The 26,188-nt window shown below is 40.1% G+C and overlaps 1 protein-coding gene across 4 annotated transcripts in view; it reads left to right on the forward strand.

The window, feature by feature from the left end:
• The window catches only part of WDFY4 (WDFY family member 4), a 147,037-nt gene that overhangs the window by 73,540 nt on the left and 47,309 nt on the right, over nt 1-26,188 (forward strand). For all 4 annotated transcript variants that reach the window (XM_062001401.1, XM_062001404.1, XM_062001402.1 and 1 more), the window contains exons 40-46: nt 6,742-6,819; nt 7,735-7,923; nt 8,725-8,776; nt 10,084-10,235; nt 21,592-21,740; nt 22,732-22,852; nt 25,189-25,274. In XM_062001401.1, coding sequence (XP_061857385.1) covers nt 6,742-6,819; nt 7,735-7,923; nt 8,725-8,776; nt 10,084-10,235; nt 21,592-21,740; nt 22,732-22,852; nt 25,189-25,274 — 827 coding nt within the window. The remainder of the gene's footprint in view (nt 1-6,741; nt 6,820-7,734; nt 7,924-8,724; nt 8,777-10,083; nt 10,236-21,591; nt 21,741-22,731; nt 22,853-25,188; nt 25,275-26,188) is intronic.

The following is a 26,188-nucleotide window of genomic DNA, read 5'->3' on the forward strand; positions in this document are numbered from 1 at the left end:
TCATGGTTTCTGCTGTAGAGTCCAGGATTGTTCTACAGGCACTAAAAAACTCTGGAAATAATTTTGTCACTTTTAAATGTATGTCATTTTAGGAAAACTGATAATTTTAGGAGTATCTTCGTATTCTATAATCTGAGCTCTAAGAATATGCTAATGTTTACAGAATTCTTTCTTCAGCTGAGGAATTAGAAGTGCATATTTTTCTTAAATAAAAGCCATCATTCAAGTGTAATCAGAAAACACCAGTGCATGAGGCTATACCTGTAGGACTTAGTAGAAAGTCACCATTTGAAATAGGAAAGTGTTGAGTAACAACACGTGAAGGCAAGAGACCCTGTTTCTGTTACCCATAATTCCAGTTTGACCTTCACCTTTCACTAGAGGTAAAAGCTAATACCTCTGCTATAACAGGAGGCTGAGTGAATTACCCCAAAGTCACAGAAGTCGTTCTCAGAGATGGGATTAAAGAACAAACATGTCTCATGTCCCATTATGCTTTTTTTACTATTGGGAGACAAATTGTGTGTTCTCCCAGGAATTCATCGCTTCAATGTCATCTGTTGAAGTAGGGGATGTGCATGCACATGTACATACATACATACACATAGTTGCTATAGAAGTAGAACTGTTTCTGTGCTTCCTGAATTTAGCTGATAAATACCCTGTGGAAGTCTCAAAGTACACCATATTTTGGGTTTATCCTCGTGAAACCCACCCCTGTGTGTGGGTACTTTTATGATGCACTGAAATATGGAGGTTTTTCTCATTAAGTTTGCTATTCCCCAACCAACGGGTGATGCCAGGAATCCATCCATGATCCTTAGGAGCAGTTGGCACTATGCATTAGCCTCCTAGAGGGTTGAGGCATGAAGCTTCCATGCAACACTTAACTGCTGGAACTACAGTCTGTTGAAAAAGCTAAATGAATTTTGGCAAAGCAACAATAAAATTCACATGGCAATAACAATTTTGTGATTCATAAGAGCCTGAAAACAGCCCTCAGTGTGAGGAGTGTATGCGAAGGACTGGGATAAACTGCTATTTAATCTGCTAAGGAAAACATTATCTGCCTTAGTTTAAGGCTTGTTACCTGGTGACTAATGAAACAGGTTTTCCTCTTATGCAATGAACCTACTTGCTTCACAGTGCATAGTCAATTCCTTGAAAAGTATTCTGATCGCAAGTGGCTCGATATTTGCACAGTGTAGCAGTGTACTTGGTCTCTCATTCACCATGTTAGATTTTGTAGCAGTAGTAGGCTTCAAGATGTTATATCCTTTGTCCCTGTATCTGAATACAACAGGGCCGGTGAATTGGAGACATCACCCATATCCAGTAATTTACTATTGCACTTGGTTTCTTCTCTGTAAAACTGCTATGCTAGCTCTAATCCTATCCTCTTCTTGTGAGGCTGATGAAGAAGAGATTGATTTATTTTCTGCAATTTGACAGAAAAGGACCAGAAGTATTGGGCCTTAATTGTGTACATCAAGAAGGGAAACTCTGGTTAGGTGTGTGGAAAAAGGAGGAGCATGAGAAAGAATGTGGACACAAGAAAATAGTTTTCATACCTCGGAAGGGTTTGTACTAGGAACTCTTAACTACTGAAAGTCTGGCTCTGTAGCTATCTAGGCCACAGTGGCTCATGATTTTTCCATTTAAACAATTATTGGCTTTAGATGGTGATTGTAAAAATCAATCTTTTTTTGAGGAAGTGTCTGCTACTTAAGTCACATCATCAGTGACCGGAGTTCCATGCTGATTCCATGCAGACCAGCAGACAAAGCTGGGAAATGGGGCTGCTGAGGGGAACAGTGTTGCACCACAGGTGGATGCCATTTAATGTGAGCTGCTGGGAATTTTTTCTGAAGTAAAACTGAAGAATTTGCCCCTTATAAAATGGCATTTTCTTAATGTTCTGTTTCATAAAAAAAATACAGCTTTTCTGTTTGATACAAGACAGAGTGTATCACATTAGCAGCATGTCATTGTTCTCATCTAGTGATGCTAATTTCCATCTGTAAACTAAAAGCTTTGCCCTCTTTCTTCATATAGGCCTTTGAGATGTACTGGTGATAAAATACAGTAAAGGTCTAGATATTTTTGTTACAGCTGTGATGCTGTGAGTGCTCTTGCTAGATATGCTTATCTATTTATAATATTTAGTTTATTCAGAAGAGCTAAAGTATTAGATAACTGTTAGTTCTAGTCTTCACCAACAGATGACTGAAACACATGCTTCAAAACAAGTGTGTGAGTATTCTCATTATCATCCATGGGACTATTGTCACAGTAAGGAATCGGGATGTTTGGGCTTTCCTTTTGGCTCTTACAAGTCCAAAGTCATTTTGGTTTTGAAGTTTATTTTCATTTATTGGGTTTTGGCACTTACTTTTGTGTGTGTGTGTATTTTATAATACAACACTTAACCTTTAGTTCCCCAGTGAAAGACTCAAAGTGCAGAGCTCCAATGACATCATGTTTCTTTAGGAAAGAACTGAGGCATAAGTGCTGTCTGTATCATGCAATCTGGGTTTGTTGTGGCAAGTCGGAATATTTTTGGGGTGGAATATTTTAAGTTAGTGTTCTATGTGTATATATATATGAAAAAAAAATTAAAAAATCTGCCAGAAAACATTCCAGAGCCCAGGAGAGAATTGTTAACTTAGAAGTCACACCTCAGCCCTTATTTCTTTTTTCTTTTTTCTTTTTTTTTTTTTTGGTCAATCATTTCTCATTACAATCAACCTTTCAATTGCTTTAGTTGAAAGAAATGACAGAAAATCCACTCTCTGGGGGTTTATTTGGCATGCTGATTTCTCTGTTTGCCAGTACTTTGCTCTTGTTAGCTTTACCTTTCCCCAACGCTAATCATTTTTCCTCCTATTTGCATGAGGTCTCCATGCAGCAAGAGGAGAAACTGGTTTGGATTTAGTGGATTATTTTTTTTTTTTAATAGAGAAATATCTTGTAAATTCCTTCACCTTTCCAAGGCCTAAATACTGGCTGGGGAATCTGAGGCAGCAAAATGGCCTGATTCTACTTAAAATGTGATTGTCTAAGGCTGCAAAGTAAAGTAGCCTGTATAAAAAAGACTTAAAGGATGGTATCATACTCAGATTTTTTAGGCCAAGATGGATCAATATAACTTTTTAGTCTGCTCTTACCTAAAAGGCAGGTTGTATTTCTTGCATTTACACCTGCTTTTCTGCATATGAAACTCAAACTTTGTATTATGTTACCCTATAATTAATTAATCATAATTGTCGAAGCTGTCATTTTGTTTTTGTTCAGCACTGTGACACTGTTGTGTTTAACCTATTGCATAAGGAGTTGCCATTTTAAAAGACAAGAAACTATATTTTTTAATGGAATTTTGTTAGAAACTTGTTTGCATTATTTTTCAGTAAACATTACAGTGGAATTGTTCTGACACTTACAATAATAAATATGTTAATAATTCATAGCCTAGTCTATATCATCCATGTTTCTTGGATAATTTTTCAGTTTTTGTGTTTGTTTTTTTGTTTGTTTTGGAGGGTTTTTTTTCATCACAGTAATCTACAATTTTATTAACTCTTCATTTCATTTTACAACCAGATGGTTTTCCTTTGGGGATGATCATCAGGGACTACGTTCATCTAGCTATTGCTAGCTATTGCTCATTTGGAAGGCAAAATTGTTAGTCTTCAGGTCACCAGATGTGTCTAGCAGAATTTTTTCTTCTTAGGACCTTACATCCATTTCAAAGACTAGGCACTCAGTCAGTAAAGTCAGTGAGAATCTTTGCAATATGGGCTTTGACCTTAAGGGTCTGGTCTGTGGCCATGAGTGAAATACAGACTATAAGCAACTTTGAAACAGCTGCCACAAGAGCACTGACTTGGCTTGAATAGCCTATGGGTATCTGAAATGGTTGTTAATACTTGTAGGAATTTGTTATCTGTTCTGAATGTCTTTTACTCTATGTCCACATAGAGCTGGGATCTCAACTCTTGTCCTGTACTGAGCCCCGCTCAACAGTACAGAGAGTGCTGTTGCTTTCTAGGTCAGCTTTTGTGGGAGTTTTATATGAATTATGAAATAGTTCTGTGAGGCCACAACTGTGATTACAGGTTTAATGATGCTTTAAACAAACAAAAATGTGATGACTTTCATCAGTGTAAAACAGGAGCTTCCTGCAGGGAAACACCAATAAATGTGACTTCACGGTGGGGGTACAGCCCTGGCTGGCAGCCAGCAGTAATCGGCACACCACATAGACCTTGTGTGTTAACTTAATTATAGCACAGTGCAAGCAGCAGCTAGATAGTTTGCTGTGAGGAATCACTGCCAGAGTGGCACAGAGTCCATGCATTTAAAAGTTACCCAGCTGATCCATGGCTTTAGGTAGTGAGAGTCTGGGGCTTTCACAGCCAGTTTAGCTGCATGCTGTAACTCGCAGCAACCTCGCCTTTGTCAGGGAAGCTCTGGTGGACAGGAGAGCCTTTGAATAGCACCAGGGACACTTCCACCTCTTCTGTATAATCTTCAGACAGCTTCTACCTCTAGGAATCCTCAGGAATTTCTCAAAGGAACAGATAATTTGGCAACTCTCTGTAATGCAGTTAATGGTCAGCCACTCTGATTCTTTTTTTTTTTTTTTTGTCTTTTAATGGCATTGGTGCATCTTTTGTAAGTTCTTAGGAAGGGAAAGCAATCTTATTTTAACTTCAAAGTCATGTTCAAGTAATCCTCCATCCTTCCTACATATTTGGCTGGCACATGGAATAGATAGTTATGCATTATTTTGATTCTGTTTCTTTCAGTAATGATTAAGAGCATCATCCTGAGTCAGGTCTCAAAGTGCTATACCACTGATTTCAGGGCAAAAAAGTTGCTCTTTCAGAAGGAAGTGTAGCACTTTGGGAACTGACTGAGGATGATGCTTTTGGATCAGAACATTTTAAAGCAAGTATGTCCAGAAGAGCAAATGTGGCATCATGTAGGTATAATATGATAGCTAGAATCTGTTTTCCAGGAAGTACACTGCCAAACAGGAGAATTTTTATCTGTGGCTGTTAATAAGAAGAACGTGAACCTGAACTCCACCCAGTAGCTACTTTTCAGCGGTCATAAAAAGAGGTACCAAGCAAGGAGAGACAGAAATGGGGCAACTATCCTGTGTTTGCATAGAAAACTCTGAGTTACAAGTGTGTAGAACAGTCCCATGAGTGTTGGACAACCTGTTAAAGCAGAGTTCTGTGGTGGTTCCTCATTTACCTTCATGCAATAAGATAAAACAAGCTAGTGGCTTACTCAGCAGCTGTTCAGTGCTTCAGCTATACACACAGCATTTCTGTACATTTTGTTCCTCTCATCAGGAAAAAATACTTCAAATCTCTTGGGGACATAATTTTGTAGATGGCCAGGAGAAAGGGGAGAACAAACTTAGCATTTTCAGAGCTGGAAACTTCTCTTTGACTAAAGTTTAATAGATTAATTTGAGGAATTAGTATGATAGTGAATATCTTGCATTGTATTTTGTTGCTATTTTCATTATGCTAGTTGGGCATCTGAGAGATTTCATCAAGTTTAATGATGTTTCTACTGATTTTTTCAAAAGGAAGGATCAGATAGGAGCATTGTTTGAAATTCTCTGGTTGGTGCTTTATATAGGTCTTGGCCATGGACCACAAAACCTGTGGGTTTTGGTAGAGTAGGTAAGAAGAAAATGAAACACATTTCATTTTCCTGCTCCATGACTTTAAGGATCCTACCACAGTAGACCTTTGTTCATGATCTTTGCCTGTATAACTTTGAGGTTAGTATTCTAGTCTCTGTTTTGTGATTAGAGAAGTAGTGGTTTAGAGCAATTGCATGTCTTGCTGAAGATCAGGTAACAATCTGTAGAGTAGGGAGTGCAACTTGTAATCTGTTGACAGCAGTTAGTCTTGTTAGTCTTAACACAAAGACCCTTAGGTTGAGAAGGTTATTTCAACAACACAGCAGATGAAAAGTATGACTGTTAATGTGGGTTCACTGTTCTGTAAGCAATGCATTCTGGAGGGAAAGGTGTCCATGAAGGTCTGTCAGGCTGTTTTGGAAAACATGTATTTCAAGAAACACCTGAGTAACACCAGGGTTTATAAAGCATGTCTATGCTGTGTAGTGGAGCAGAGGCAGAGAGCTGTCTTGCACTGGCACAGCTCTGCAAGTTTCCAGCTCTAGAGCTAGCTCAGACATCTCTGCATTACAATCCCATTAAAGAGTGCATTTATACTCCAAGCCACTTGTTGATAGAGGTCTTAGGTTCATAAATCTCAAAAATGTTTTTGAAAACAGCTATTTTCCTGTCTGCAAAAGGAGATGTGGACTACTTCTTTGTTTTCTGCTTATGCAGCAGGGAGCAGGTATATTGTTAAGGACCCTCAGTCAGGGTCTCTACAACAGATAATTGGTTTTTAATTCAGCTCCAAACAGAGGAGTCTTGAATTTTATTTTCTGTTTTCTAAATCTTTCTGAATAGTTCCATTAATGACTCTTGTTAAGGTCCTGAATATGTTTCTTTTTCTGGTGTAAGTGTGCAGCTTGCTCTCAGATGTTATTTCACCTTTGTGCTGTCCAGAGAGCCATCAACTTGCAGACATAGGCCATATCCCAAATTATTCTTGTAAAAGACAGAGCAACTGTCTGCTTCTGCCCCTTGCAGAAGTTACACATGCATCACCTTGGTGTAATGTGCTCTGATGTTTCTTCCAGGGATTTGTGTCATGTATGGAACAGTACCGAAGAACTGGGCAAGAGCTGTATGCCTCTTTGTACAAGAACCACGTACAGGTAAAGAACAGGAATGTCGTGCAACAACTTTCTACTGTTGAAAAGATGCTCCTGGAATACTCTGCAAAATCAGGCATTTCAGAAGTGAAATGAGTAGTATGCCCAAAAAAATACTGAGTTGATGAATCAATACTCTGTTCCTGATGGCACCCCTGAAGTGTGATACAGCATCACTCACCAGTCAGATTCCTCACTTTATACTCAGGAGCCTTTTTTCTTTATTTCAGTGAATTATTCCACTCTCATAGCAGCAGAAATAAAAGTGAAGACCTTTACCTTTTTTTCTTAAGAGCAAGTAAAACTTTTCAAGAGGTCTCATGTTCATAGGCAGGAAAATCTGAAAGGTATGTTTCTGTTTCAGGATTGGCCATCAGAAACCAGCAAGCTTTTAATTCTCTGACATTCTCTCTTCTCTTCTTTGAATTGATATTTGATCTTCCCTCACTCCCTGCACACACATCCACAGTAGAAATAATTCAATTCATGCCTTGCTTGGAGGGAGCACAGTACACTTCAGACTGAGACTTTTAAATGGTGTTTTCAACAACCGTGGTTCTTGCCATTTGAAACAAACATTTGCCAGGAAAAAATGGAGTGAATAAAACACCTGTGATGCTGTTCTCCTGACTCACTACTTTTAGAGTTGGAAATCTTATGAAAGCAGCCATTTTCAAGTAGATTGAAGTTTGTGACATGCTTACATTTGTTACTATATCTTAGTTTAACTAGTAGCATCTCCCACAGCACACTTTCAGTGATCAGTCAGACCTGTGTCTGCTGGGCCTCCAGTGCTCCCTCTGCAGTGGTCCCAGCCAGCAGGTTGGATAGATCCCTCTGAATAACTGGAGTGGTGCCGCTGCTGGAGAGAAAGACGGAAGTGTGTAAAAGGTAGAACAAAGTAGTTCTGTCCCACAGATGCTGCAATGTGGTTACAGCAAAGCAGCTAAGGACTGGATGATTCTTGAGGAGCAGCTTTTCTATAGAGATGCATCACAATCCTTACAGCAGCGATGGATTCTTGATTGCTATGAAGGGCCTTCACGCATGAGGAGGAGGATTCAACAGGCCAACACCCGAGCAGCAATGATGCGAATGAAGAACAAGGTAGAAATCTTTTGCAAGAGGTGTACAATTTCTGTAATGGTTTCTGGTGACTTTATACTCATCTCTTTCCTCTGGTTCCCATCACTTGACTCATCACTATGCTGTGCCACGCACAAGAAACCCGCAGAATGGATCTGGTTTTGTCAGAGTAAGCGGGGCTGTAATGTGTTTAGCAGCAACAGAATGATTTTCCTTCTTTTCTGGTGTAAGATCTCCCCAGATAAATGAGAGTATAACATGACCATATTTTCTGCATGTAATATCTCACAGAGATAGTGCTTCCAAGTGTGTGCAAGAGAGTTCAGTTAAAAGGCTGCACTGCCCTGTTAGTCTTATGCTTATTAAGGCTGTTAGAACTGAGGGATGATGAAAAGGGAAATTAGAGTGTATATGTGGTGTTTTCACTACTGTCTGTTTCCATAGTGTCTCAGTGCCAAATCTTTTCAACCAGAAGCTGAAACACTTTAGCATATCAGGAGGTTACCATTTCTAGGACAATCTCAGCTGCTATGTGAAGCCTGGATTCTGGCAGCTTTCTATAAGCTGGGTAGTACATTTTTTATACTGTAACTGGACTCATGCAGGGTCTTCTTTGAAAAAGCAATAGTCCTTTTACGTAATTGTTGCCATTTGTTCCTACATTTAATTGTCTCTTTGGGTCCTTTTAAATGAGTTTATTTGAATTTCCAAGGCATTTATTTGCTATATAGTTCTAAATCTGTGGGGTTTTCTGCAACAAGGTTCTGAGTTATATTTACCTGTCTGCATATTCCACTCTATTCATACTTAATCTCTTTTCAGGTTTACCTAGCAAACAGAAATGAAACAACCCCCGCTGCTGAAGTGAATCCAGGTAACCTTTCAGGACTATATTACATCATTAAGAGGGTGAAGACAAACAGCCAAAGAGAATGGGAATTAGTATATGGGGTTCAAGGTCAGAATTTTCTCTAGTGAAAAAAAAAAATGTTGGTGCTCTGAGCTAAAAACATCTTGTACTATCTGTGAAAAGACAGATGCAGCTGTTATCTTCGGAATTTGTTGCTCTCTTGTTGTCACCAGAAAGATCTGAAAGTGAAAAGATTGTCTTTAAATGAAAGCTATGGGCTTTCATGGGCACCTGGAAAGCTCCCAACTGCTTCAACTTCGGAAGAAAAGTGCAGACTTTTCCCTTGTTTTTAGTAGACTTGCCCGTTCTACCTCTGAAATTACATTTAAAACTGGGTGATAGAAGGCTCAGAGAAGTAGTAATAGGAATTCTAACTTTTCAAGAATGTGGACAAAATAATGGAAAGTGGAAGAAAGTCACTAAGAATATTCACTTGTCAAATTATTTGTTAGCATTTAAAATAGAACTAGATTGTTCAAAATATTATCATATATGTCATCAATTTTGTTTTCCAAGACCAAGTTTTCTGTTATGTGAGACATTAAAAGAAGAAAGGTGGGGGTTGGGGGCAGAGGTGAGGGGAGGTCAAATATGGTATTCACATGGTCAATAGTTCAGAGGGGGAAAAACACTATGAAAGAACTATAGTTTGGAAATGTCACCAACTCTAAGGCTGTGGATGTCAGCCACCTGTGTGTCTGTTTGAAGACAAATTCCTAGTGTATGCTGTTGGAAGTAGGGAGCATTGTTTTATACTTTTAGTGTGATAGGGCCTAGCAAGCGAGAGTGGAGCTTGTCCTAGACTCCAAACAAGACAGAAATACTACACAGTTTCTGCGTGGAAGTGGTTACAGCCTACTTCAATAAGAAGGCTGATCATGCCTTCCCTAACTGCACACACTGTGTGAACTTGCAAAGCTTGGCACATAGCTTGGGCAAGATATGAGTGGGATGTCTCTCCTTGGATTCTGTTAAGATCCTGCTCAGTTTATGTCCCCAAAAGACTACTATTTTTTATTTTTCCTAATTTCCTAAACTTCAGATTATAGGAATTTAGTTTGAATTATAAGTGAGTGTGACTACCTGGTTTTAGTTCCCTGAACTAAAGATCCTTCTTTAGCAGTCAGATTTGACTTCTCTATTGCCTGTTTTTTGCAGATAAATAATTCTGTTTCCCAAGATAGAACAGACTGAGTGGAAGTCTAAATTGCAAATGCTTTTCATGTCATTCAGCTGCCACTAAAACTGAAATCTCTTTTGTACTGATACAGGAGTGCTGATGTTTAATGGAGGGGAAAGGGAGATGGATTGTAACCAGCTAACGTTCTTCCCTGCTCTACATGAAAGTTTCCATTCAGAAGATTTCTTGGAACTGTGTGTGGAGAGACATATTATATTGCAGGAGTTTGAAGAGAGTGAAAAGGTAGGAAAATGAGCTAGAAAATTTTCTCTGGGAAGATGGTATTTTAGAAGGTGAATTGGATGTGGAAGCCTGTCTGTTCCTTTCAGTTTCACGTTCAAGTGGATTCAGGCTTCAGCAAATATTATGGCTTTCCTTAGAGCAATTACAACTGTTTAGGCTCTATATGAATTCCTATAGAGATATATTCTTGAAGAGCATTTAATGTTAACTCTTTGAAGTAACAGAAAAAAATCAAAACTGGGCATGCAACCAAAGTCTTCATATACCTGTGAGACAGTATTGTCTTAATTTGCCTAAGACATGGCAAATTATGAGACTCAGAATGCCTGTCCTGCTTCTCTACCTTTAGTCATGCTCAGAGCAGCATCTGGATTAAATTCATTTATTACGTTTGGAAGAGTGTGCCAATTTGGTCTAGGTTGCTACTTCAGTGATGTTTAAATCTCTTCCTTCTGAATACCAAGAAATCTTCTCTTCCCCACTACCATATGCCATTTCTTCTCTGCTTCTCCATGAATACTGGACAGAGTATTCCCTCTAAGGATGTAGGGACTTTCCCTGCTTCCCCTGCTTCATGTTTGATGCTTCCATTGTGTGTCATCTAGTCAAAACAGTGCTGTTCCTTCTTTATTCTTGTACTGGACTGGATGTTCTTTTCCCAGGTTTCCAGCATAAGGAAGAAGCGGGTTCAGGAACAACTTGGGGAGGACATGAGCTGTGAAGTAAATACGAGGATAGTAACTTTGGTCACATCTTCTCAGTTTAATTCCATTGCTTAAAAGCCAGAAACCTGGCCTTTGCTTTCAGTGTGGTCCCCACAATGGTGACTCCAAATAACCTTGTTGTTGGATATGCAGTGCTTATAGCCATTTTCCATAGAACTGTAAAAGATATTATCATGAGGTGTCAGTCTCTCGTCATTCTCTGATCTCTTGCAGTGTACCCATTTCTTCCAGTGGCATCATTCCCCCTGTTGGCCCAGGAGTTAGCATCCCATAGTGGAAGCCAAGGATTTAAACTCAGCCATCACAGTGCTGTAGTAGTTGTACGTAGACATAGAAATCATTATTTTGTTTTTGTGTCTCAATACCATTGCTGAGTTCTCTTGATGAACTTTGGCAGTGGCTGGAGGTCCCATTTGCACTCTCTAACACTATGGTTTCTTCATGCTATTAGAGCTGTTGGTACACTGTCTGTCTATGCAACACGATTCATTTCCCTGTTCCCCCCACCCCAGCAGAAGGAGACAGGCATGAAAATGTGAAACATGTTTTCTGTGCACTGATCTCATTCTGAGCCTTCAGGCTGTCTGTCTCTCCTCCATGTAACTCCACAGGAAGCTGTCTGAAATGCCAGGCATGTTTTTTTCCAGCAGCAGTCACCATGTTGCCAAGCTGACAGAAGCATTAAAAAAAGCAGCGGGGGGTGACATTAGCTGTCCTGCGCTCACTTAGTGCGCCGTGGTCCTGCCTTGTAAATGGCTGCCTCGTGAGCTGTTTGCACTTCAAGCAGGCAACTGGAACCGTCTTACCTACTGCACTGCACAGAAAAGTCGTTGTGTTGCTTTGGCAGATACTAGATTGATTTCTGGAATACAGGGGTAGCCCTTGCCTGGAAAGTGGTCATTGTTATATAATGTCACCCAGTGCTGGTTTTTTGCATTGCCTTTAAATGAACACTTTCTTATGTATTCAGATATGTGAAATGGCTTTTTCAAGAAGCAGCAGATCAAATGCTGTTGATACTGTCTGTTGGATCAGAGTCTGTTCCTCAGCAAGTTGTCAGACAAATATGGGTGCAGATGTAGTATTATTATGCTAATTTCATCTAGTCTTTTGTTTTCTCTTGAAAAAATAGAGTAGAAAACATTTCTAGACATTCCCTTGAAAATATTTTTAAGCATTTAAACAAGAAAAGTTTATGATTTGGGCTGCAAGACAAAGGAACTATAAAAACAAAGTAAAAGGATATAGTTTTGAGTACAGGCTAAAGGAAGCTACTGAGTGGTTAGGCCCTGAAAGAGTGGAGGCTAATCATATGAGGGACCAATCATCATCTCTGTGTTTAAGCAACACACAGACCATGCAATGCTCAGCCTCTAGATATGTCTTTTTCTGTTGCTTCTTTCATGCAATAAACTGCCCACAGAGGAATGAGTTTCCCGCTTTCAAAGCTAAACATAACGAAATTAGGCAATGCCAGAAGTCAAGAAATTAGGGCCAGATCTGTGAAATTCCAACCCTTAATGACATAATAACTTACTGGTTTTACCATAAGACTATCCCTCCTGCTTTACCAGTACAAAGTGGAGTATTTAGTAGTATTGACTGTAAGCCTGTTTCTTACAGCCAGAATCCTTGTAGTACATACAGCTGTACCTTCTGTGTTATGTAGATAGCAGGAATGTTACAGACTCCAACCATCTTCCTTACGCTGTTACTTTATCACTAGAATATGTCTATTCTGAGCAGCCTCTATGGGGAAAAAGAAGTAGTATTTAATCCCATAGTTATATGGTCACATAATGCATATGCAAAGGTGTTGAATTCAAGCTTGAAAATGGAAGCCTCTGTTAGACCTCCTGAGACTGGCAGGCCAACAGGAGAATTGCTGGAAATTGCAGGTGTCACATTGTCATCTGCTGGAGGAAGCATCTTTAGAGCCTTCCAGGCCTGTATAATGTCCTCGTCTGAAGTGGCAGCTGGAGAGGATGATAGAAGTATGCTATGACCCTGGAAATGAGCCTGTTCTGTAAAGGGAGGAAATTGAAAAACAATCATGAATCTCCTCCACCATGTGTCCCAGTCCAGCCTTTGGAAGAGAGAGCATGTTGTAGTGAGCACAGTTTCTTTCCTGATTATTTGAAGTTTAGCTTCAGCCGTTTTGCCTCTCTCAGCTGTGCCTCCATTCCTGTTGTTTGACCTATGTGTCCCATTCTCCTCACCAACATAATACAGCCTCTAGTTCTCAGGATTCTTGAATCTCATCCTATTTCCCTTGTCCAGAGTCCTAGTCTGTCCTCTGCAGTTGCTCTACCCTAGATGTAGTGTCACTTCCAGTTTTATGAAGCTCATTTCCATTCTTTCCCTGTTATCTTTCTATACCCTTCACCAGTTTCCCTTTGTACCAATCAGATTTTTGTGATCTGCTAGAGGCAGATCTAAAAGCCAAAAATCTTGTATGCAGCGCTAGTAAAATGTAAGACACATAGGGCCATTGCTGTGATTTGGCTCTATGGTTGTATGTAAGGAGCCAAGTGTAGATGCTCATGGCTCACCGACACACTTAAGTCTGGGCACTAAGAACGGAGGGTCAGCTGTTTGCAGACTGAAGGAGAATGGTGGGCTGGTAGCTGAGATATTTTGTTGCTTGACCTCCACCCCTACACATGGCCCCAGCAGGGACCACTTGTGAAAGGCAAGCAAAAGGACTGCTCTTGTGCTTGGAACAAATGTGGCTTTGAATTCAAAACTGGGAGTTGAGGACTTTGCTGAATGCTTGGAATTGGTGCTCTGGTTGCAGTAGTGTAAAGTAGTATTCTATATGCATATTCCCAAAGCACTATGTGGGGTTTTTTTCCTGCACACAACATGTGTATTTCACTATATCAGACTGCAGGTGCAGATTTACACATGTTGTTTTCGGGGCATTTGTCTCAGAAGTTACTGAACTGTCATAGTCTGGGTGTTTGATTATACATTTTGTTGAAGCTCCATTGTGATTATAATGTGTACAGGTGAAGATATATTTTGTGTGTATGTTTAGTATACTGAGACTGTACACAGCATAGGCATGGAAAATTATATGTGATGTGGGAGATGTTACATAAAAGTGCTGCTGCAGAATTTTGCAAGAGAAATGCTAATAGGAACCTGTCCTGACATAATCTATCAACTTGCCAAACAAAAGCCAGAGCCAGCCCTTTAAATAGCCCTGGTTTACCAGCAGAGACAGGGAGATTGGATTCCTCTGTCTGCAACTGGAGCCTCCAACCACAGGTTTGCCTTCCCGGTCTTAACAAACCTGAAAAGTCCTACCAGGTTTTTAATGTCCAGTTAGCATGTAATAGATGAAGCAAGTATTTGCAAGGTTTGGAGAATGGTTTTGAGGCAGAAACTCTGAATTTTGGAGGTAGTAAACCTCTGTGTGCCAGCAAGTTACTTGAGACGATAAGAAATCCAAGGAGCTGGGGTAATGAATCTGAAGTTAACAAGAAGGCACAACCTAGCAGAAATCTGGGCACAATGCCTTTCCTTGAAGGAAGGGCTGGAGAGAACACAAGAGATGCCAAGAACAGTAATAGAAGAGACTAGCATAAATCAGGGGGAGTGGGATCCATGGTTGGGAGAAAGCTAACTAAAGAACAGGCTCAGTTGAAAGAGAAAACAGCTGTAAAATTTAACATCCATAGCTGACAGAATGCTGACAGAGCTCTGCATCCACTTGGTGGAGCCAGTGGAGGCATTGCACTTCACAACTATGAATTGAACAGAAAATTTCAGTTGTAAAGGCCCTAACAATGATCATCCAATCCAGCTGTCTGTCCACTTCTGACAAAAAGCTAAAGCATGCTATTAAGGGCATCAGCATTAAGCTTACTGATGGGCTTGACACAATGTCCACCTCTCTAGGAAGCCTGCTCCAGTGTTTGATCACCCTTTTATCAAAGAAATGCTTCCTCATCTCCAGTCAAAACCTTCCCTGGTGCAACGTTGAAGCATTCCCATGTGCCCCATCACTGAATTCCAGAGAGAAGAGATCAGCATCTCCCTCTCCACTTCTCCTCAGAAAGTTGTACAGAGCGAAATGAAAAACCCCAAGGCAAGCTGTTTTCATGGGAGCACAGTTATACTTCATCCCAGTGCAACCATGTAGCACTAAAGTTCATTACATGTGCTGATGTGAAAGAGGGAACAGGGACTAGCTGTTGTGGTCAAAGCGGAGCACTGGGAAGCCACATCTTTGGCACAAGCCATTTCCATTTTCTGCCTCTCAGTTCCTTCCCTTCCCTCCCTGCTGCAGGAGCAAAGAGTAATGGCCACCCCACTGCAGGAAGGGCTGCTAATCAGGGATAAGGGTTTTCAGTGTGAATCTGCCTGTGTTCACGTGGGAGTGTCTGAAGAAAGACAAAGACTCTTCTCTGTTGCCCTGTCTGGGTCTCTGCTGCAGTGGAGAGGCTGCTGGGAGCTCCTTCCCCAGCCCATGTTCCTCCACTGCTACCCCAGCTCAGTGAACAATTTTACTACTAAGAGCCAAGACAGGGCCTGATTTATGTTATAAGGTCACAAAAAACTCACAGAACATCTGTAGCCAGATCTCTGCTCTTCTGGATGTTCTTCACCATACTTCTTTGTGCTCCATGAATACCTCCTAGTATTCTCATCTGCTGCTGGTGCTTTTTAATGTTCACTCTGATGAAAAATGTCTTTCAATTGTAAGGCTGTATCTGCTCACTGGATCTCTTCAGAATTCCTAACAAACCTCAGGGCCCTAACTGCCTCCTCAGGCTGGTCCCCTAACAGTTGCTTTCTGTAAAACGATGCAGCAGGGAAAAAGAGGCAAATTTTGCTCTGGTTATTCCTAAGAGAGTCATGGGAACAGTGGGAAGGGCATGAACTTAAGTGAACTACCTAAGGAGAAATTTAAGGGCTCATATTAGTTTTTGGCAGCATTTTCTTTTTGAGAGGAGCCTGGAGTGCGACAGAGATGTCTGGGTGTGTAAGAGGTATGAGAGCTATCGTGTTAGAACTGTCTTCCAGATGCTATCAACAGCTAAGGGATGCCAGCGTCTCAGTCTAGTGATGGGTTGAGACAGATGGCAGCTTTCATCACAGAAAGCAAGTACAAGAGCAGTCACAGTACCCATAGCCGTGGGCAAGACAAGAAGCTTTTTCTGGCACTCTCCCATTCTCCCAAATATCTGATACTCTTTCCTTGTAGCTTTTGGGAAGTTGTTAAAATCTGAGAAGAGCACCCAGAAGAAATACCACCCACATGATATTTTTGCACCAGGGGAGTAAAGAAGGGAGGGTGAGTGGAGACTACCTGAAATAATGTGCCCTGGGTTTTCTAAAGCAAAGCTGTGACCACAAGGCTTTTTAGTGATTGCAATGTTTTCTCTCAAATTTGAGTAGAGGAAATTTGATCCAATGTTTGTTAACAGTTCAGATGTGACCAAACTTGAGCCTAGAGCCCCTACTGCTAACAACTAGGTCAGGTGGATTTAGTTTCCTTTGGTCACTGAGCAGCTGGAGAGAATTAAGCAACCTGTCATGTATTCTTAAGTTGTGATTAATGAGGCACGTGTGTGACGGTTTCAAAGTAAGATGAGACTTCAACAACCAGCAAACTAACAATCATTGCAGGAAAGGTCTTGTGAGCAGCACAGAGAGGTGGACTGGTATTGCTCTCATCATGAGAACACATATCTATTTCCCTAGTAAAAATTGTGAAAGGACCCTATTTTATTTTGTATACTCCTAGTAATTTTAAACTCTGTGGCTGTAAATAACCTTGACCCTGCTTTACTGGCAGGTCCTTCAGAACTGCTACATCGTGGGATTCCTCAATATACAAAAGAAAGGGCAGAATATATAACACTGGTTTCATCTCTGTGATTCGATACAGTTGTTTTTATATGTATCATACAAAGTTTTTGTAGCTTTCACTGAGCCAATGATTAGAGACAGCTGTGTGTGTTTATAGGGAAACATGAGATATGTCAATGAGGAGGAGGAAGGGTTTTCAGGAAGTCCCCAAGCTACTGATTGCTGAGAACATAAAGAAGATCAAGAATCACTCCATACCTAGCACGTTTATACTCTTTCCATAAGTTTCTGTTACTAAGACATGGTGTAGTTCAGATGCACCTCTGAACTGACTTGGAGTAGACATTCTTTTGTTCTTATTCTGTAAAAATGTCATGCTCAGGAGATTGTGTGGTGTGGGTCTGTTCCTGTGACATCAGTTTACTGACTTTCATTTCCTTGTATTATTATTTTATTCCCTGGAGAGGAAAAACTAGAGTCTGCAGGAATAGATGGCTAACCTCCTCCAATGTTTCTGAAAACTGTAAAGATTGTTTGCATCTTCAGGCATATAGTCCCTTTGGAAATCCATCTCTTGAATTCCAGAGTGGATATGCTTTTGTGGCTATTTGTTTAAATGCAACTGGAATGTTTACAAACAGCTCTTCTGAAAAACAAGGAAAAGAAAAAAAGCCATGCCTTTAGCTTTAATTCCCTCCTACATGTGAATGAACGGGGCAATCAAGAGATGCAGGGCTTTAGGCAATTCCTTAGAAAGTAATTATTCAATTATTTTATGTCATGTTTGCTTCATTGATTAATGATTCTAGTGTCTGGTGAACTGGATTCTGTTCTGTTTTGCCAGAAAGGGAAGGGTTTTATTCAATCTATGATGATTTCAGGCTGCCTGGTGTTTCACTGCAAGACTGTACATACAAGACTGTCGTCGTAGGGGTTCTCTAGTACACCTCTTTGTCACATCTTTGTTACTCACCTGGAATAAAATGAGCCCCATTCTCCAAATGAGAACAACTTGCAGACCAAGTGCCTTAGTGTTTCTAATAGTGCAGATGTATTTAATTCTGTTGGGGGTGATAACAGAATTGAAGTAATGGATTTGGCACTGGTGACTGTTACTGGTTGGATAATACAGAAGACAGAACTTACTGGACCTTAAAGTTTAAGGTTTGAGAAGGAGAAGTAAATGCTCTCTCCCCTCTCAAGCCTGCTAACATGCATCAGTCCTGCCTTAGATATAATAACAAAGTGATTATTTGTGGCAGATCATGAACAGGGCCCCTTCACAATCCACATGCCTCCTAAAACCACACATAGGGTCTCCAGCATATAGGTTGGGTTTGCTGAGGTGGTTTTCTTAGAAGTCTAGATTTCAACTTTGTGTCCATTTAGCTATTTTTACACAGCTGCGTGATGTTTCACTATTCAGTTACCTTCCTTTTGGGAAGAAATGATCTTTCTGCTATTTAATTACTTTGGGAAACCCTGTGGTTTGCTAATGTGAGCAGAATTCTCCATTATTCTCAGTGCAACCATACATGCCTCTAACCACATAATGACATACACATGAGCAGGCACTCCAGTTCAGAGAGTTCTATGGTTGGCATATGCCTGCAGAGACAGGCATTACTGTGGAACCTGCAGGAGAAGTGATTGAAAAATGTTAGCTTCCTCTTAGAAATAATTTAGAGGGGAAAGAGATTGGAGGGATTTTCATCAAAAATTATGCCCAAAAATCTTCCAGGGCTGTTTTGTTTTTTTTTTTAAACCCAGAATGCAAACAGCCTTTTGTGCCCACTAGATTGTTTCAAAATGTAACCCCTCATTTTGTTGTTAAAATAGTTGCTTTTCAATTAAAATAAACGTAGAAGTAAGATTTTTATTTCAATTACTTATGAATTTATTGTTTATATTCTGCTGGCATCCCAGACTGAAGGCTTGTGTAGCAGTGCAGATCTGTTTCAGCTCACCTGAGGTGGCCTATGTATATTTTGCAATGAAAGCAAGGAAGGTTGTGGAATTGGTTTCAGAAAGAGTGAGGTAGGAATAAAGGCAAAAGGTGAAGGAGAACCATACTTACTCTGCATATCATCATGTAGACTTTACATAATCTAGTAGAACCAGTGCTATTTCTGGGTCATCTTTGCACTCACAAAAAAAAAAAATAATAGAGGACCTTTGTTCTTATAAAGTTTGGTAGAGCTGAGGTCATGGAGGGCTTAAGAGAAAAAGCAGACTTTGTGATACTCTGATATTTGTCAGTTAGTTCTCTCAAGAACATTGCACTAGAATTCTGAAGCATCAAAGTTCTCCTGTTACTTAAATACCTCTCAGATCTAATCCCTCTATGTGCAACTCTCTGGTCCTTGCAGTTTCAGATGGATTCAGTATGAAAAATTTTATACTTATTTCTGGATTGTGTGTAGTTCAAGGTTGTGTTGATTTAGAGAGGGAGCTCAGCAGTGAACAGTTTTACTCATTTGTAAGGTAGTATTAGTGTTTTAAGATTTTGTGGGCATTAGTATTGTGTTGTGGCATGAATATTTGAAAGAATTTGTCTGAGACTGAGTTAATAGGCTGGTGATTAGCTCCCGCCTCCTTCCCTGGAAGTGCAGGAGATACTGGTTCAAAGTTCTGGTCCAAACTGGGCATAGAAGTGAATTGACCTTGATCTTCCCTATTGACTTCACTAACCAGTGGAGAAGAGTATACATAGAAGACTGAATCAACAGATAAGAAAAATAAGGAAATTCTATGCCCCTCAATGTTAGGGAAATTCTTTGCAATGGATTACCTCTTGATTTAAAATCAGCACTTTGAGTTTCCCACAGCTACACAATTTTGTGGATCTTTGAGCTTTTCTAGTCTCCGTAATGGTGTTGTGCTTTAGGCATATTTAGGAACAAAGGACCACAGTTAGTCATAAGTACAAAGAGACTTTGGAACAACCTAAGGACAGGGAAGGCTCAATTGCCATTTATAGTCCCAGGCAAAACAGACAAGACTACTCAACTTGGGGAAGTAAACAGGAATTAATTGAATCCACTACCAACCAAAACCAAAAAACTCTAAAACACAACAAACAAAACACCAGAGTGGTACAATGGAGAAGAGTACAACCAGCCCTTTAAGACCATCTGCCCCCCACCCCTTCCCTCTTCCTGAGCTCAGAGCCATGATCCCGATGTCTTTATCTCCTCCCCACCCAAATGGCTCAGGGGGGCAGGGAATGGGGCTGCCAGTCTGTTCCCAACAGCTACTGTAATTTGTCTTGCCTCAAAGCAGAGGGGCTCCTCGCTGGTTGTCCCTGCTCCAGCTCTGGGTCAGGCAGCCTGTCATAGACTGCTCCCATGTGCCTTCATCCCAAGAGCTGTAGCTCCTCTCTGCCTCCTGTGTGTGTCTCTGCAGCCCACAGGCTCTCGAGCATGGCCTGCGCCATGGCTGCCTCTTCATGCAGTCTCTCGCCCATCTGAGCACACTCACCCGGAGCTGCTGGTGGCTCTCAGTCCTGCCATTGCCCTCCATGGGTTGCAGGGGCACAGCTGTGTTCTCACCATGGGTTGCAGAGAGGTCTCTGGTCTGGTGCTCCTCCTTCTCTAACTGTGGAGCCCATACAGTTGCCTCCATCTTGTACCACTCCTACTCTTCCTCTTCTAGCTCAGATTTTTCCTCTTAAATAATGATGGCAGAGGTACTAGATTGGCCTGGCTGGGCTGAAGGTGGGTCCACCTCAGAGCCGAGGGATGTTTTGAGAACTGCTTACAGGGACCAGCACTGAAGCTCCTTTCCCTTGTTACCAAGCAAACAGTAGCTCCACACAAACCCATGACAGGTGGTGTGTTCCCTTTCTACAACATCTCAGCCATAGAATCTCTTCCATAAAGAAAGGTGGGGTTTTTTTCCTTTATCAAAATGGATCAATTATTGAGAAAACTTTCTATGAACTGATATATATGACTGAAGAACTATTTTGTTGAAAAATTTCCAGTGCTTCTAAACTGCAGTTTAAAAATTCCTCTGTTTTAAGAGCCAAGTTAATTTGCTCAGGAGAAAGAAAAAGCAAGTGAGTTTTAGAATGCCAAGGGAGCTTTTTTTAAATTATTCCAGAATGTTTAATTAAATCTTTAAGACAACTAGAATAATAGGTTCATATATTTTCTTTAGCCTTCTGTGTGATATAGAATGAAAAATGCCAATGCAAGATGTTTTGTGTTAGTGAGATTTCAAAACCATTGTATGCTGACTGAGCTGGCTAGATACCTAGATAACTATACACCTAGAGTATTAGATCCTTTCTTTGCTCATTGCTCCCTGCGATCTATTTGCAGGATTTTTTCAAGTATAGATTTCATTGGTATCTAAACAAAATTATTTGTCTTTTCTCTGTATTCAAAATATATTTATAAGAACACTATTATTCTGTGTGATTCTGTGCATGTCACTTCTTTCCTCAGTGTTTCAACCCCCTGCCTGTATAGTAAGTATTTCTGTCTAATAAAGTTTTGTGGTGCTAATTTCTGCAATATTAGCAAGCTCTTCATGTTCTGTAGTGATGTTGCTAAGTATAGCCACAGAAAGGAACAGATTTACTGGGGGAAAAGGAGATCAGATCTTCCCACTACTAGTACCACAGAGGCATGCGCTGTCAGTCATATGGTGATTTTGTGGCTACATCCCTGTGGACCTGCCATTCAAGGTGGCAGCTGTTTTGGTACAAACGCATATCTTTCCACATCATTTGGTCTTGCTCCCTGCTGTCTTTGTCTTCTGTGTTACCCACTCCTGGCTTCGTTATACTTGCTTCTGTACAGGTCACATTCAAGTGCTCTGTGGCAGTTGTTCAGGGCCATACAGCATTGGAAGGAGTGCTACTTTTTGGCAAAGACCACTTTTACATCTGTGAGTGCTTTGTGTTATCCCCTCTAGAAGAAGTCTACTGTACACGTCACTGCTTGTCCAGGTGAGTCATTCTTTCCTCTTAAGAGATCCACTTCAGTATTGGCATATGGATACCTAGAATTTGCACAGAGGGGATTTCAAGTTGGATATCAGCACAGCAAGAAGTTTGCTATCCTTTCCATCTGTTCAAATAATTGTTTAGCATAACTAAGATAGGTGGTGCTACACAGGTTTTGGAGACACAAGGACAACCAGCTCCAACAGAAGGAGATGGTAGGCACTCTAACACATGCATTGCAGTTTTTAAATTCTTTTAAAGTGTCATTAATGTTTCTTTCTGCTTGACTTCCATCTTTTATTCATATGGAGCAGACATTACAAGAGCCTTTAGCTTCATTGTCTCATAAGTTTATTGTTTGTTTCTCCAAGATGGAATCGTAATTAATATTTGGCACACTGCTATCATCTTTGACTCATGATTTATTGAAACTGATCAATACTGAAAATGAGTCTGTTAGACTTAGCTCTTACTTTGTGCATACTGTGTGCTCATGTGCAAAGCCCAGTGGGACAGTGAGTAACTCAATGTTTTTACTCCCTGACTGTCTGCTCTGCATCCGATTCTTAGTAAGTCCAATATCAGTCAATCTGATCAGGTGACTTAAATATCAATCGGACTTCTCTGATAAAAGCTAAGTTTGTTCTCCTGAGGGATTTGCTATGGGCTAGACTGTAGATTGCAGTTGCAGTACGTGTACACAACTAAAGTAATAATGAATTAATTTCTTAATTATTAGTTCAAATTAATTGCTGTTTATAATAAATGTGTGTCCATATGATACTTAACCTTGACCCAGGCTTTCAGGTTGTCCCACCCAGCTCCTTTCCTTGCTATTTCTCAGACTTCAGTGTGTGCAAAACATTGCTGTGAGTCTATATTCAAGCACTAAAATAATTCCAAACCTACCCTTAGCCTCTTTTATGATCATGAGCACTTTTTTGATCTTTTTTCTTTCAAAATAATTTTTCTTTCTTATATTTTTCTCTTCTAGCATCAGTGATCCATTTATTTTCAACTTGTGTCATAAAGATCATGCTGTGGGAGACCAAATGTGTTTCCGATATTCATATAACGATATAAAAGAGATTCATCTGATGCGTTTTCTTCTGCAGGTAGGAAATAACATATTCAGTCATTTGAGGGAAAGCTCAATGACATGAGCAGTAAAGGCATAACTGAAAACTACTTACAGAGTTTCTACTAAGACTGCTGAGATTTCTTTGCCTAAGTCCCAAGATGCCTTTGCTCTCATCATTGCTTCATTAACCTTTGGTAATACAAACTTCCTCCTGTATTCACCAGAGTGTTTAAGCACCCTCATTGGAGTGGCTAGCTTATTAGTTGTCAGGCTAGCAATGTTCTTCATAGTTTATTCCCCTGGATCTCTCGGAATAACTTTCAAGTTCTGCATGTGAGTCAATAAATGAGTCATAAGTTGGAGCAGAGAGCTTTAATCCTTTGTGCCTTTGGATGCACTATCCAGAAACTACTCGTCACCAGTGTCCTTGGTACCCTTTTCATTTTGTCTGGTTTAGATGACCCTGTAATGGGAATCGCAGAAGAGTTATAGCTGAAGCTTCATATGGCATCAAAGCCTGCATTTGCTCTAGAGGGTTTTAGTAGTCTAAAGAGTATTTCACAGAGTTCATTTGACAAAAAAGTCGAGTTTGAAGCAGCCATGACTAGTTACCTGTTATTCTGAGAACCTGCTTCTGCAGGGGAGTTGGACTAGACGATCTGTAAAGGTCCCTTCCAGCTCCTACCATTCTATGATTCTATGATTCTAATTTTTGGAAGATGGAGAGTCAACAGAGATTTAAGAAATTATTCAGAAAATTCAAAAGTTGGATAAAGTGGGGCTGATAATATACTCATGTCAAGTAATAAGGCACTCATCCATGACTCAGACTTGATTTATTTTATATTTAATGGTGTATGCAAAATGGCCAATTTTAATAGGCAAGTCTTGCTTCAGGATGTAGCATATCTCAGTGGTTAGGTCACTCTCCAGGCATGTGTAGGAATGTTAAGTCTTGTTCTTTGAATCTGTATGAAACTTGTTTTGTTAGATCCCTGGTGAGCAACATGAGCAACAGTTCTGCCACCTCTTCTGTTTTGTGAATAGCATCAAAGTTGCTAGTGTAATCTTGCTGCCTTCTCATATATTCACATGTCTGCATATGCATGGACTTTTTTTAAACTTGTGGAATGGAAATGTTTTCTGTGACCCAAAGGGAATAATTGAGATGAGTGAAAACAGTCTTTGAATGGGCCTGGAGCAAAGGCGAGGCTTGCTGGTTTGAGGGAATTTTGTGGGTTTTTGGATTATGGGGTTTTAAGTTTGTTTATTTTTGCCATGTTTCAGTTAATGAACTGAAAACTCAGGTATCTATATCAGGTTCTCAAATTCTTACGCTGAGACTCCATGCCTCAAACTGCTTTGCAAAAATACTGCAGACAAAGAAGAAAACTTATTCCTTGTGCTTTCCTTGTGGGACAGATGAATCAGCTGTTTAGACAGTGCCTAGAGAGAGACAATGTCCTATTCATGCCCAGCTCAGAGCAAAGCACTGTGAAACCACGTGTTCCAATTCTGTAATGGCAACACTTGAGCATACTTAGTTTAGCAAGCTGAGCTTCAGAGTAAATGCTGCAAGCTGTTTATTGTCATAGCTGCTCTCCTATTACCTTTCTGTTTTATACTTCATTTATGAATCATATATGGCACAGTCACCATTGTAGTGTTTTTCGAGGTTAGCACCTTGGATTGAAAAGCATGTCTGTGCTCCCAGACACTAAACATTATTCATAGTTTTACTTGATTGACCGTGGGGAAAAAAGAAGCGCTCACTAAGTAAATAAGGATTTTATGCAAATGCCCAACATAACAATGTGTGCAGATATTACAGAAAAAAAGGGGACAAAGTTTTCATCTTTGGTTATTTAAAGTTTTAGTGAGAAATCATACTATAGGAACTTTTCTTCCTCTGCTGCACGTGGTCAGGAAAAATTATTTTGCCCTTCCTTTTCAGCTCACTTTGCATTTAGAAAGCCATATGATTGCTTTCTCAAAGAAACTCTTATTTAACATCCCCTCTTCATCTTATCTTTCTCACCTAATTAGAATTCAATGCTACTAGTGTCTAGTTAATCACACTGATATGTCAAGATAAAAATACTTCAGAACCAGCAGGAGGACGCAGCAGAAGGTGGGTAATGGAAGTTCGTTTTTGCTTCAGAGAAGCCTTTGAACTACTAGTCAACCATTCCTACAGTTAGAGAAAGTTGGAATACTAGCCATATTTTGCTATACTTCTTCACACTTGATACAAAGTCAATGCCCTTTTTTTTTAAAGCCCTGAAGAATGGGACAGTCCATGATGGATTCTTTGCAGAACTAGGTTTTGCTCTACAGCTCTTCACATTGTAAATGATTTATCTTTTCCAGGAGATCGCCTTGGAAATATTCTTCAGAAATGGTTACTCCAGATTTCTTGTCTTCCATGACAGCGACAGAAATAAGATATTTAAGAGGTAATGACTACTTCATAATAACATGTGAACACACAGGTAATACTCTTGGTCTATGACTCCTATTTATCCTGGCTTTGGACATCTGTCATGTGCTGTCCCAGAGGCTTTTTCTTCAGTGCAGCTCTTTGGTCTTTGACTGGCTGCACTTAAGCAAAACTATGAAATTTTCCTTTTGCTGACCTATGAAGTCTTTGGAGCATTATATAGCCATTGATTTATCAAGGGAGATAATGCATGTGTAGGACTAGCATGCGATGGGGTGTTATATGTCTGTGCAATTGCAGCTGTGTTGCTTCCTTTCACTGAGAAGAAAGCCACCTTCATCTCACCTCAGAATGCTGACTGAGAATGCTTCTTTGTGCTTTCTTCCAACATATGAAGTGTCATTAGATTCCCTAGTAATAAAATGTTTTTGACTCTCTGACTCCGTTTTTATCTTCGATGACGAGTGAATTTTTAACATAGAAATTTTGTTTAAAAATATTTCTTTGTATGTGCTTATCTTGTTTGAAAGAATTTGAATATAAGACTATGAAGTTATTAATTGTCACTTTGTTTTCTTGGATTTTTTTTTTCCTCACTGTAGTTCTGTCTATCAGATTTATTTTCACTGTCCTTTACACAGGAAAAATGCATCAAGACCTAGTACTTCCTGTGGTAAATTCTACAGCCTGGACTGAGGATTGGTACTGTTAATTTCTAAACAGTAGTAGCCATTCCTTCTGCTCCTGAAGTCTCTGAGCAGTTTCTAGAGGAGTATTGCTTAGCTAAATCTGCATTGACTTTTTAGTCTTCCTTTCTAAGCTGGCTGCATAGTGTAGCTACTTAGCATCACCAGGTTCTGCATCAGAGACAGCTGCTTTGTTTAGCCCTTATCTTTGCTGTCTCTCACTTCTAACAAATATCTCTTGGGG

Source organism: Colius striatus, chromosome 8 (genome assembly GCF_028858725.1).
Source record: "Colius striatus isolate bColStr4 chromosome 8, bColStr4.1.hap1, whole genome shotgun sequence".
In the NCBI taxonomy this organism is placed as follows: domain Eukaryota; kingdom Metazoa; phylum Chordata; class Aves; order Coliiformes; family Coliidae; genus Colius; species Colius striatus.